Genomic DNA, 14,263 nt, shown 5'->3' with positions numbered 1-14,263 from the left:
CTGGAAGCAAATGAGGCAGGAGTTGTGGCATCAAGTGTGACATATAACATGCACATACACATCCTTTCCTGTCCTGGTCCTGACTTACTGGCTCACAGAAGGCGAGGCACAATAAAGTAACAATATTCCCACCTAGAAGTGACATGTAAAAGGAGCTAATGATTTGGATGAGAGAACCCAATACAATATTTCTACATTTTCTGACAACACGTGAGATTGTGACTTCTAAGGAAGGCTCTACCTTCAAAGCAATTTAAATAAATTGAGTCAGTTAGTGTGATTAAACTCATGGATGCAGAAAGAATTCACAGGATTGTTGCCTGAACTGGAGAGTTTGAGTAATAAGGAGAGCTTGGACAGACTTGGACTGTTTCCACTGGAGCAAATGAGGCTGAGGGATGATCTCATAGAGCAGGAGTGGCCAAACTACAGCTCGTGAGCCACATGTCATTCTTTGACATATAATACACAGCTCGCAGAGATATGTTGGCTGAGACAGGAATCATACGAGCTGACACTCACAATGGTGGTTTTACTGGGCTTGGTTTGCGATTGAAAACATTTGGTACATATACCATAATGTACCCTGTGTATTAGTCGATACCATGTAAAAGTTGACCCTCCCTATATTTGGCCCCGGCTACCCACCCATCCGAGCTCCCAACACCCCGACCATTTATTTACCACCCAGTCCCAGCCACTAACCCATCCATCCGAGCTCCCAATGCCCTGAACGTGGATTATCTCCCAGTCCCAGCCACTTGCCTGCCCATTAGAGCTCTCGACATCCCAAACAATGCAGGTATTACTGCAGACATAAGTAATATGCATGTAATACATGACCCCTAAATTTTACCCTAAAAATTGGTCCACCAAATTTGATAATTACGTGTAGATACAGTATGTGCACATTTTGCTTATTGAAACTATTACAAATTATCTTTTAAAAACTACATACATGAATAAATATTATTATGTTCATGTATTTCTTAATTTTGTAACAAAATGTGCATGTAAGAGTTAAAATATGTATGTAATATGATTTCATGTCTTGCGGCTCTCAAAGATCTGAAGTTTATTGTATGTGCCTCTTATGTTAAATATGTTTGGCCACCACTGTTATAGAGGTTCATAAAAATTAGGATGGCTATAGAATAAATTGTCATAGTCTTTTTCCCCAGACTAGGAGAATCTAAAACTCAAGAAAATAGGTTTAAGGTAAGATGGGAAAAATTCAAAGGGTATTTGGTGGGGCAAGTTTTCCATATAGAGGACAGTGGGTGCGTGGAATGAGCTGCCAGAGGAAGTAGGAGAGGCAACCATAATTCCAAACATTTAAAGACATTTGAACAAGTACACAGATAGGAAAGATTTAGAGGGATTTAGGAAAAACTCAGGAAAATGATACTGTTGTAAATTGGCATTTTGGTTAGAAATGATGAGTTGGACCAAAGGCCGGTTTCTGGGCTGTACAACTATGAAATTGTCAATATAACAGAAGCAGTCGTATACCAATAAATGTAAAGTTATTCATGATGGTTGGGAAAGTAGGAAAGGCAGGATATTATTCAAAATGTTGATGTAAGAAGGGATCTGAGTGGCCAGGAAACCTCTCACTGAAAGGAAACAAAATGGTGCAGCAAGCAATTATGCAGGTAGACCGTTGAACATCACTGCAAGAGATTCTGAGTTCAGAGCTTGAATTGTACGAGTGGCACATCCAGAGCACTGTGTACTCTGTTGGGTTTCTTATCTAAAAAAATATATACTTTCCATGGACTGTTGTATGAAGAGAAGGTTGTGTCACCTCAGCCTGCATCTGCTCGAGCTTTGAAGAATAAGTGGAGGTATTATTAAAATTTGTGATTTTAATCTAGAATAATGCTGGATAAATTGTGATTCTGGTTGTGAGATGAGCAAGCTCCTTTACCTTTCCACAGATTTTTCCTCCCCCAAAATACTCTCTCTCTCTTTCTGACTATGTCTCTCTCTCTCTCTCTCTCTCTCTCTCTCTCTCTCTCTCTCTCTCATACACACAGACACTTTTATCATCTTTCTCTCTTTCAGATGGTCTCCTTCCTCTCACTCACACTCTCTCTCCTTTCTCCCACTCTCTTATACCATCTCTTTCTTTCCTTCACTTTCTCTCTCTCACTCTCTCTCCCCATCTACCCCTTTCTCCCCCTCCCTCTCCCTCTTATTTTTATTCTCTCTCTCTTGCTCTCTCACATATTTCTCACAGATCTTACTCCATCTGGAATGCCCTGAAGGGAAAAGAGGTAATGGCAGGAAGGGTGGGACTGGGGATCAGTAGGGTGGTGGGAATTAATAAATCCAGCTGCATATTTGCATTTGATTGCCAACTGATTTACAATGTGTGGCTGCATGCCTGGAAGATTCTCTTTCTGATAATTAGGATAATTTTCAGATGTATGCTAATTACACATAACCTCACCCATTGTCAGGGCTTGAAAATCACATGCTGAAATCAGCTGAAGGTCAGAAGGAGCAAAGTCCCCTACTTTATCCAACCAATCTCATCTTGAGAAAGGAGCAGGAGAGTGAGCCTGCTTCACTATTCAATAAGATTCAACTCCATATTCCCATTCACTCCTTTGCTCATAAAGAATGTATCCACCTTAAAACTGTTCAAAAACACTGGTTCAACCTGCCTTTTCATTAATAGAATTCCAAAGCCTCTGAGTGAAAAAATGCCTAATTTCTGTCTTAAATGTGACTCCTTGTTCCAGATTCTCCCACAAGAGGAAACATCCTTTCCAGAACCACTCTTTTGAGAATTTGACAAATTTTCTTTGAATTTTTCGAAAGTTCAATGGCTATAAGCTTAGCCTGTCCAACTTTTCCTCAAAAGAATAATCCAGATTATTATTCTAATATTAGACACACAAAATACAGCAGATGCTCTAATAGAAGCAACAAAATGATGCACCATCCATAATCACAAAAGGCTGAAGTTGTGAAACTGATAGGCTTTTATTAACTACAGACTGGAATAGCCATCAACCTCATCAACCTCATCAACTGATCAAGGCAGAGTGGAATGGGGAGCATGCAAAATGTTATGGGTAGGATCGGTCTTGGGAGGCGTGTCCAGATGGCAGCAGCCAATCATAGCATAACAGCGGTTTACCACACAAAACAAACTACTGGAAGAAGATCAGACAACATCCCCCTTCCTCCACAAATGCTGCCTGACTCGATATCGGATAATAGTTCAGTAGACAGAGTGAAACATGAAAGTCTGCAAATGTTGTGATTATAGTAAAAACACAGCAAGGCTGGAGGAACTCAGCAGGTCTCGCAGCATCCAGGAGGTAAAGATATAGAACCAACATTTTGGGCCTGTGCCCTTTGTCAAAATATGAGCAAAAAGCAGGCATCTGCTCAGCCTTGAAATGTCAGTTCTATATCTTTATCTCCTCTGAATGCTGCAAGACCTGCCAAGTTCTGTTTTTTTTATATATTTCAGTAAACCTGATTTCTTTTTAATCTAATTTGATTCATAATCTTGTGCGTGGATCATCTCAGTTGTTGGTGACTGTACCCATACTGAGAAGTATCTAGTCAGAAGAGCAAGAGGGGAAGAGGGGGAGGTGAAGGAATGTTGTTTACGCTGTAGACTGGATCCAGGCTCTCGTCCAAGAAGTAGATATATGTTATTCATGAGACTATTCAATTTCCAGTAGTACGGAAGCCTCAAATGGTCCTCCATTTGAAGGAAACACATTCCTTCTGCCTGTTCCAAGTCTGTTAATTTGAACCTAGGTCTTTCAATGAAATTGGTCAATGTGTCCATCAATGACTGAGCAAACAGTGAATGAATGAGAGGTTCCCCTTGTACTCACCCTGTTGAATATGGATGTGTCAATATATGCACAGCGGGGGTGGAAAGCCCCAGTCCCACAAATGTACAGATGAGTTTGGTTGTAGAAGTGGAGGATCCTCAGATAGTTTGAACAGTCCAGCTGCAAAGAAAACAATATAATTTGGTTAACAATTACAGCACAGGAACACATGCTTTGCCCCATGATGCCTGTGGTAAACATGACATCAAATTAAATAACATGTCTTCTCCCTGCCCATAATCGTATGCTTCCATTCCCTACATATCATGTGTCTATCTAAAAGCCGTAATCCCCATACTGTGCACAAATCTGCTGAACTGTCTTAAGTATATTTAATGAGGCAAACTCTACTGCTTCCTTCGGCAGGAAATTCCCCAGATTCACTGCTCTCTGAGAAAAGTAGCTGCTCCTCATCTCCATCCTATATCTTGAGGCTATGTTCCTGAATTGTAGTCTACCAGTGCAGACAACTTTTCCTTCCTCTATCTTATCTACCCCTTTCATAATTTTAGATGTTTCTATAAGATCAGCTCTCATTCTTCTGAATTCAAGCAGGTAGAGTCTCCTCAGAGGCTAACCTCCTCAATTCCAGAATCAACTTGGTGAACTTCGTTTGCACTCCCTCCAAAGTCAGTGTATCCATTCTCAAGTTAAAAGACCAGAAATGCACAAATACTCCAGATACAGACTTGGCACTACCTTATACAGTTGCAGCAGAATCCCTCTGCTCTTAAATTCAATCCTTCTAACATTTGCCTTGTTGATTATCTTTTTCAACTGCAAACCGACCTTTTGCGATTCATGCACAAGTACCCACAAGTCCATCTGCATAACAGCACAGTGGATTCTTTCACAATTTAAATCATCTGATCTATTTTTCCTTCTAAAACAGATTACCTTACATTCACCGCACTTTGTGTGTATGTCTTCTAGAATTTGACATCTAGTATCTGGGAGAAAGGTTCTGTCTACCCATATTTATTACCTCTCAGAATTTTACATACTTCTATCAGGTTTCACCTCAGCCTCTGATGCTCCAGAGAAAACAACCCAAGTTTGTCCAACTTGTCATTTTTGCTCATACACTATAATCCAAACAACATCATAGACTTTTCTGTATCCTGTCCAAAGCCTTCACATTCTTAATAGGGCAACTAGAATTGTACTCAATATCTGAAGTTCAGCCTAACCAAAGTTTTACATCCTTACTCTTACACTCAATGTCGTGCCTAATATCACCTCTTTCCTTACCTTTACTACTTGTGTCGCCACTCTCAGGGAACTGTGGACCTGGACCCTCAGATCTATTTTTGTCTGTTTTCCACCACTGAATGTCATATAAAAAACTAAATCTTTCTCTGACCATAACAAAGAAGTTCATGTTTAACTTTACTATAACTGCAGAAGACTACTGAACACCCTATGACTTGTTTCTCACATCAGCTTTCATTGAAGTGTTTCAGAATGACACAGCAATTCTGAAATTTCCATGGAAAAGCTTCTGTCAAAATGTCAGTTTCTATGCTGCCTTCATACATTGCTGGGCTATTTCTCCCACCTTCAATCAACCCAACATTTCCAGCCAAGAAAATCTGAGACCTGAATCTATGTGCTGAACTGCATCGACTACTTTCCCTGATATCAGTGTTTATCTATTATTTTTATGTTTTCAGTTTCTATATTCAGGGGGTCTAGTTCCTTCAGATGTCACAATATATAAACAACATTTTGTCTTTATTATAATGCTGGAGGTAGCTGAAAATGACATTTTAAAAATGGAGATAACATTCAGGAAAATCATTAAGCAACTGCTAGAACAGTTAACATGTATAATAAACTACAATGTCAAGCTGACAATTGTGGCTAAGTCACACTAATTGGCACATTGTTTAATATTTTGGATGCAAAATATGTTGATTTCAGATTTATCAGATATTAGATTTATTGTCAGAGTACATACATGATATCACATATCACCAAAAGATTCTTTTTCCTGAGATTCTTTTCCACTACCACTTATTGGTAGTGCAAAAAAACTGTACACAGCATATACATGTAAACAAATAGAGAACCAAAAACAGATAACAAATGTAAGCAAACTGACTATGCAAAAAGAAAGAATCTTTAAAAATTAATAAAATCATATGTAAAAGTCCTTAAATGTGTTGCTGATTGAGTTTGTTATTGAGGAGTCTGATGGTGGAGGATAGGAGCTATTCCTGAAATTGGTGGTGTGCTACATTTCCAGTGTAGGAGTTTATGGAAACCTGTCCTGTTGTACTGAAGTACCAACATTACGAAGCAGATCCTTGCTTGTGTTGAAGTCTTTACTTTGCTGAAGACAAGATGTCACTAATATAATCGCCAATGTCTTGTTCTCATGAACCTCATGGAGACTGGATGAAGAATGAAGGCAGTCACTGGTCAGCCTGTCAAACATTGCTGGATGCAGCGGGGGGGGGGGGGGGGGGTGGGGGGGGTGGGGGGAAAGTGACAGTGGTGAATTAACTAACATTCAGGTCCCCAAGGCTGAGCTTTAGTAAAGCCATGCCTGCAGTGGCATATCTAGGGAAACTAGTGCGTATGACAAACACTAAAATTGCGCTCCTTGTTAAAACTTACTTCAACTCTTCACCCTCAACCACCCCCCGCCACACCATCCACTTTGTCTTCCCTCCCTGTCCTCACAGCTGTTGAACCCTAAAATAATCATATCCAACATTGTCATTATTGAGATATTGGAAAATAATCTACACCAGTGGTTTTCAAACTGCCCCTCTAAACTCACATTCAATTGTAAGTAATCCTTATGCCATAAATGCTCTGTGATTGGTAAGGAATTGCTTAAAGTGGCATGTGAATGGGAAGGGAAGGTTGAGAACCACTGCTCTAGACCCAATTGTTACTGAAATATTTTGCCTGAAAAACATTGTCCTTCGCCCATTTCTTTTAGACTTATGAAACCGTGCACAAAATGAGTCAATTAGGTACAATTAAAACAGTGGTTTTCAAACCTTTTTCTTTCCACTTACATACCACCTTAAGTAATCTCTTACACATCACAGACCACCTATGCACTTAGGGATTGTTTAAGGTGGAATGTGAGTTTAGGGGGAAGTTTGGAAATCACTGATCTACACCTTAAAAAAACATGACAGTCGTTTCAATTATAAAAAACCCTCTGCCTACTTCAAAGCCCAGCATTTACCAAATGAAAGCAGTGAGCGGCATTCCCCGGACCAGAGCGGAATAACCAAAGTTAAAGGTGTTGAGTGACTGTCACCATCCCTAAGGGCACCCTTTCTTTGATGGAAGGGTGTCTCTCGGCCCCGAGCACTTGGTGGGAGAGAAGAAGATTCCAAAGCCCATGCTCAAACTCATCATTCAGCGCACACCCTCCTCAGCCCTGGCTCCAACAAGAGATGGGGGGGGCCCTGGTGACCGGAATTTCCAACACCCAACTCCAAACCCTCCCCTTGACCTACAGCAGAGCTCCCAATGCCCAACACCAACTCTGAATCATTTCCCCAGCCTACTACCGCACATTCACACTGAGCGAATGTGGTAAAAGCAGAGCGGGGTGGCACATGGAGACCGCCACCATCCCTGCCTACAGTGGAGGCAGCCACTCCGGGATGTGGCACCATCCCAATTCTGATGGCATGGAGGTACTCACCTTGCTCTGGGCCTAAGCTGTTGATGGGTAATAGTTTCCATGGCTAAGATGACTATGGTGTTTATTCTCAAGGCAACAGTTGCTACCAGTCTCTATTCGCCTCATTGGCTGCACTATGCTACTGCCCCCTCATCCCCCTAGTGTTTACTTTCATTGGCCGTACATCTTGCCCTTTGTGCGGATGCCAGCTCTTCAATGGCCTGTCAGGTGATCAATCAAATCACAGACGGGCCCCCTTACCTTCCGGGTCCCTAGGCTTCAGCCTACTTAACCTAATAGGTAATCTGCCACTGGGGGGTGGTGTTTGGGGAAAGAAGACTTTAAAAATTATGAGGTGGGATAAGGAATGGTTTAGGGATGTTTCTCTCTCACAATAGAGCTGGTGGGAGGTTCACTGGAGGTGCGTTACCCGGGATATTCTCTGCAGCCAAGCTGTATGAAGGGACAACCACAACTCTGAAACTGCTCCTCCAGTTCAACAATTCCTAAGGCTGCAGCTTAGTAACTGGGAGGTGACTTGACTCAAGGGGGTTGATGCATTTCTCCTCAGTCTGCAGCAGAGCAGAAGCAACTTAACCTACTCTGAATTGCCACACAAATCCTGGTTATACCCCTCTTCTAGGCCCCCAAGCCTGAAAAGGGACACTGTTCCATTGCTCAGTATTGGTGCCTCTCAATTTCACGTCCAAAAAAAATGTTCTCCTCAAGACCTGACTGGAGGGCTGACAGTTTTTTCTGCCAATAAATAGTTAACTCAGGCATTTTCACTATATGGTTTATTATGAGTATTAGGTTTTAGTTTTTATATTCTTATGAGATTTACATTTCTGTGGGCCTCTCCCATTTGACATACTTACATGAGGATCTTTCCCAGCCATTTTGCACTCATTTATTCGCTCAGGTGTAGCCGGCCAGTGTAACTAGGGACGAAAATAAAAGATACTTATTTATAGATCAAAAGGCTGGGTTGGCATTACATTACTTATGTCAGAGTCATACAGCATTAAAACAGGCCCATTTATGTTCATGCTAACCATTCACAATAAAACCTATGACAGATTATGTTATATTTTATATTATTCATAGATATGTTTTGGAAGATAAATTGTGGGTTTTGTTGTGTAGGTCACAAGCAAACACAAACACTTCACAACACAAATCTCATTTAAAATGCTAGAGCTCTGCTCAAGCCAGACAGTCCAGGCCTTTGTAAAGACATGGAAACTGCTTTGTGGAAGGACTTCACGAGTAGGTGTTAATTGGACATGCTGTGGAGTAATGGATTATTGTCTTGGAAAACAACAGAATGAATGGACTCAGAAGATTGGGTCTGGTGCCGCAGTCTGTGTGAATGCAGTTGGCTGTTCTAAGAAGGTCATGTGATTTTGCAAGCAGAGAGATTCAAACAGGTTTTTTTCTAAGTGAGAGAGAGAGAGAGAGAGAGAGAGAGAGAGAGAGAGAGAGAGAGAGAGAGACACTGCTGGTTTTCTGCAGTGGCTTTTGGAAGCTTGTTTCAAACCCCATTTTCAAGACAGGTTCTGAGTTCTGAGTTTAGCCTGTTCAAAGCGCTTGTGGTCCACACAAGAGGAGGTGGCTGGCTGTATAATGTTTCACTTGAGATAAGGGAAACAGGAAAGGAATTCTGTGGTGACCTGAAAGAAAAATTAGTACACTTTGCAGACGAAATTGGGCAAGCATGAGTCCTCCACCAATGTGAGTGGCTCTTAAATATGCTCCGAAATGTTCTATCAGGCCCTATAGTATCAAAATACTGTCTGAAATATGTTTACTGGACATGCATTTTCCGTCAATGAAAGAAAATTGGAGGGGGCAATGGAACCAATTTCATGCATAACACGTTACTTCTCAAAGTTCCGACTCCACCTTCTCCTCTCTCCTCCAGCCTTCCTTCCTGAACTAAAAACATAAAGCTGGAGAAACTCAGCAGGTAAAGCAGTGTCCTTTATATAGCAAAGGTAAAAATAGATCACTGACATTTCAGGCTTGAGCACTTCATCAAGATATGAAAAAACGTCGGCAGACATCCAAACAAAAGAGTGGGGGATGGGGGTGCTCGTAAAGTCAGGAGGTGATAGGCGAAGAAGGGAGGGTATCTTTGGGAAGCCCAAAACTTTGGTGATGTATTTTCACCTTTGCTATACAAAGGACACTGCTTGACTGCTGAGTTTCTCCAGCTTTGTGTTTTTACTTCCACCATGGTGTCTGCAGATTTTCATCCTCTCTGAACTCATGCCTTTTTGACTGCACTCTTCATTGGGGTTATCACTGCCTTGTGCAGAACCTCACCAAATCACTTTCTACAGGCAACCACTCACATGGAGCATCACCCCACCCTGAAGAAACACAAAGCCTGCCTCTCATCAATCTGCCTTATTGCATTTACCACGATATCAACAACACACTTCGTCTACCTGCAGATTTGCTGCTCTCTGAATTTTTTTTTTATTGCACCAACTGGAACTATAAGACACCCAGACATTTAATCAGATCAAACCAAAAGAGATAGTGATGGTGCTGGAACATGGAATGTCTGGAATGAGTGGGCAGGTGATAAAGATAGTTGTTCAGATTTTGTTGTACATATATATGTACAGCATTATACTGATAATGTCAACAACCCCTATCCAGAATCTCTGACTCATTCTTCGTATCACTGGCTTGCTTGTTAGACAAACCTGTTTACATTATATGTCAAATATAACACTCAAACCATTCAGGGAACTACTACATTGTAAATCAACTGGGTGGATTTTAATTGGTAATCAAACACTGCAGATGCTGTAAATCTGAGGCAAAAACAGAGAACACTGGAGATACTCAGTAACTCAGGCAGCATCTGTGAGAAACAACCAGAATCAATTTATTCAGTTGAAACACCCTTTACCAGAACTAAGAAAACAAGTTCACTTCAAATTGAAGCAAAAGAACAAAGAGATTGTGTATGGCAGGTTAAAGAGAGAGATTGTTCATGTAACCTGATGAACTGCTAAAACAACTCTCTGAGACACCACTATTTATTAAAAATATTTATTTCATATATATATCTATATATATATAGATATATAGATATATATACACACATATATAATCAGATAATAAATAAACTTGAACTTAAACTTACGTCACAATGTTATAGGATTAATCTGGTTAATAGATGAATGAGGCACAGAGAGAGGGGAGAAAAGAAGATACAGGACAGAGCATAGATTCATAGTGTTCTACAGCAGAGAAACAGGCCATTTGGTTCAACTTGACAATCTCATTCAAGCAGGTCCCATTTGCCTGGATTCAGTTGATGCTAGAAATCTGAAATAATTAGGAATGCTGGAAATAATCAGCAGGTAGGCCATGTCTGGAAAGAGGTTGCAGGTGGATGAACCTTACAACAGAACCAGCCAGTTCTGATGCAAACAGCAAAGGCCTGGTTGCCCAAGGTCAATGAACTCATTATCGACACCCAAAAGTTGCATCAGTCTTCAATGGAAGATGAGATGCTGTTCATTGGGCTTCACTGGAATAATGCAGGAAGCTGTTAACAGAGATATCAGTTTGGAAGTGCAATAGAAAATTAAAGTGGCATGTGACCCAAAGTTCAGGTCACTGCTGAACAGAATGGAGGTCTGTAATGTGGATTGTGGAGGGCCATGTGACCTCTCCATCTGGAACCATATGGGAGTGTGGATTGTGAGGATAATGTGGCCTTTCTGTCTGGAATCTGGTAGGTATCACTGAACTCCAGGCTACAGGCCACAAGCAACTCCAGAGGGCCAAATGAAATTGGCCCATCCCAGATCCGAGCTGTGGGCAATGCTGGACACCAGGTTCATTTGATATACTTGTTAGTTGTAATTAATTTACTGTTTGTTAGTGTGCTATGCCTGCTAGAGATAGAGACAGTTGGTGGGTACTGTTTGTTTAACTCTCGTGTTCCCAATCAGGAGTTGAGAATGTTTAGCAGTGAGTTATTTGCACCCAATGTGTAGTTATTTGTGTATTATTGCTGTGCATGTGTTCATTAGATGTGATAATTTCTGAATTCTATGCTGCAAGCTTAGATCTTAAAACTTAAGATCGAGTCCACATTCACCACATCAGATGGCAGCTCATTCCAGACTCCCACCATTCTCTGAATGAAGAACTTTCCCCTAATGTTCCCCTAAACCTTTCCCCTTTTAGCTTAAAACATCTCATATTTATCTCCACAATCATTGAACCTATTCGTGAACACAAGTCGTTCTGAAAACCAGTCACCCAACCTACATTTGATTTCTCCATTGTAGAGGAGACAACATAATTTCTTTCAGATTTCAAGCAAATATTCTGTCCTGTATTTCGCACTTCCAGCAGATATGCCTTTCCTTTTCTCAAACCTGTCCTGATTTATCTGTTCACCAGACAACTCAAAAAACTCAATTTCACTTGGACAACTTTGCAATCCAATCTTTCATCCCTCTCCATCAGCTAAAAACACTTTCCCATACTGACTGACCTAAAATGTTAGCAGATTCTTTCTCCACAGATGATGTATAGTCGTTTCTAATGTATATTGCCTGGATGGAGGTTGGGGTGGGGGGGTGGTGTGGACTGACCAGCTGCTGCACATTGCTAACAGTCAGTTCGATGGAATGAGAAAAGGGATGCAGTGTGTAACAGGGCAGTGAGATCATATGAATGTATCACTGGGATTTCTTTTCCTGTTCTTTCTTGCATTATGGGTAACTCTTGCTTTATTTCCCATCTTTAAATTCCCTTGAGAAGGTGATGGTATTATACCATTTTGAATGATCATTGCCACTGTGGTTAAGGCTCTTTAAAGTTGGATAGGGAGTCCCTGATTTTGACTGGGTAACCACAAAATATTAATGATGTAGTTCCTAGTTAAGGCAGCTTGTGATGTGGTGGGGAAGGCTGCTAAGTTCCCTTGCAGGTAGCAGAGTCCGCAAGTTCAAAAGGTATCACAGAAGAAACTTTGGTAACTCGCTGCATTGTACATGGTGTACACTGTAGTTATGGTTGGTTAGTGATGCAGAAAGTGAAGGGTTAAACTGTTGGCCAACATGCCAAACAGATACTTTGTTCAGGATGATATAGAACTTGGAGAATTACTGGTAAGAGAAGAATATTACATGCACCTGACATGTGCTTTGCTGATGGTGGGAAACGTTTGTGGAGTAACTTGTCACAGCCTGCACTTTTTGCTGTGGTATTTATGTGTCTGGATCACTTGGATTTATGGGCAAAATTGACCTTCAGAATGTTCCCAGTGCAGGATTTGGCGATAGTTGTTAGATCTTGTTGGATAATGCATAGCACCTGTATGGCTGTGTGGCATTTGATGTGTATCAACACAAGCCTGTACCTGGTCCTAGTTTTGCTCCATGTAGTTATAGAAAGGATCGTTATCTGAAGAACTGCAAATAAAATTGTACTCTGTACAATCATCAGTGAGCATCCCAACCTCTAAGCCCATGACTGAGGGATGATCACTGATAAAGCAGTCATTTTCAATGACTTCGATGTGGAATAAATATTACCCAGGAGACTGGGTGAATGTCACAATGAGATATTTTTTATCTATTTGAGAGGGAAATCCTGATTTCTGCTTCAACTTAAAAAGCTTCGTTGGAGCAGAAACATGAGTGCCAACAAGTGAGCCACGGTTAACAGCAAATGGCTGAGCAGAAATAAAGTGGAGGAATTAAATGTTCAAAGTTCAGATTTATTGTCAGAGTACATACATGATATCACATACATCCCTGAGATTCTTTTTCCTGCAGGCCAGACAGATTTCTACTGGTTGTGCAAAGTAAAACTGTACTCAAGAAAAGATACATATAAACCTGTACTAAAAGAGAGAAATGTAAACAAGAAGGCAGTGCAAGCAAACTCAAAGTCATACTGTAAATAAATATTCAATAATAAGTAAATGTGTGAAGTAAGAGTCTTTAAATGATTGTGCTTATTGTTGAGGAGTCTGATGGTGGAGGGGGAGCAGCTGTTGCTGAACCTGATGATGTGAGTCTTGTGGCACCTAGACCTCTTTCCTGATGGCAGCAGTGAGAACAGAGCATGGGTTAGGTGGTGTGGATCCTTGGTGATTGCTACTGCTGCCCAATATTCAAGACTCAATTTATTGTCCTGTAATAAAAACCGTGCAATATTACACTAAATTGTTTTCATCTGCTGTAAGGAAGACAGATTTGCCATCAACAGAGATTGGCTGAAGCATCTCTTAGAGTCCAAGAAAGAGAAGCAAAAAAGAGTCCCCTCAAAGTCACTGGGTGTCAATGAATTTGCCTCCAGCACTCCCACAGCCCCTGCAGCCACACAAAGTCCAGTCCAAACCAACAGTGTTTCAAGCAATTTTTCTCAATGGTGAGGAGAGTTTTGTGATATACCTGCCAAGATGCAGCCAGTTGCACACCTTCCACCACACATCTGGAGAAGTTTGCCAAGGTTTCAATGCCTTTGCAAACTCCTGACAAAGTAAAAGGTGCTGACTTGCTTTCTTCACAATAACATTAGGATTTACAATTTTGTCAGAGAACATACATGACATCGCATACAACCCTAAGATTCTTTTCCTGCGGGTGAGGCAGAATTATCACTTATTGGTAAAGCAGAAAAAAACTGTACACAAGGTCCACATGTAAACAAATAAATAAACGTAAACAAACCTGCTGCAGAGAGGAAAAGCAAC

General features: G+C 40.9%; 1 protein-coding gene across 10 annotated transcripts in view; it reads right to left on the bottom strand.

Annotated features, from left to right (window-relative positions):
- Positions 1 to 14,263, bottom strand: part of sema3h (sema domain, immunoglobulin domain (Ig), short basic domain, secreted, (semaphorin) 3H) — a 329,841-nt gene that overhangs the window by 209,897 nt on the left and 105,681 nt on the right. For all 10 annotated transcript variants that reach the window (XM_069937305.1, XM_069937308.1, XM_069937306.1 and 7 more), the window contains 2 exons: positions 8,400 to 8,462; positions 3,867 to 3,986 (listed from right to left, as the gene is read on the bottom strand). In XM_069937305.1, coding sequence (XP_069793406.1) covers positions 3,867 to 3,986; positions 8,400 to 8,462 — 183 coding nt within the window. The remainder of the gene's footprint in view (positions 1 to 3,866; positions 3,987 to 8,399; positions 8,463 to 14,263) is intronic.

This window comes from Narcine bancroftii, chromosome 5 (assembly GCF_036971445.1).
Source record: "Narcine bancroftii isolate sNarBan1 chromosome 5, sNarBan1.hap1, whole genome shotgun sequence".
In the NCBI taxonomy this organism is placed as follows: domain Eukaryota; kingdom Metazoa; phylum Chordata; class Chondrichthyes; order Torpediniformes; family Narcinidae; genus Narcine; species Narcine bancroftii.
The sequence above is the reverse complement of the archived record's forward strand: the minus strand, read 5'-3'. Positions and strand labels throughout refer to the sequence as shown.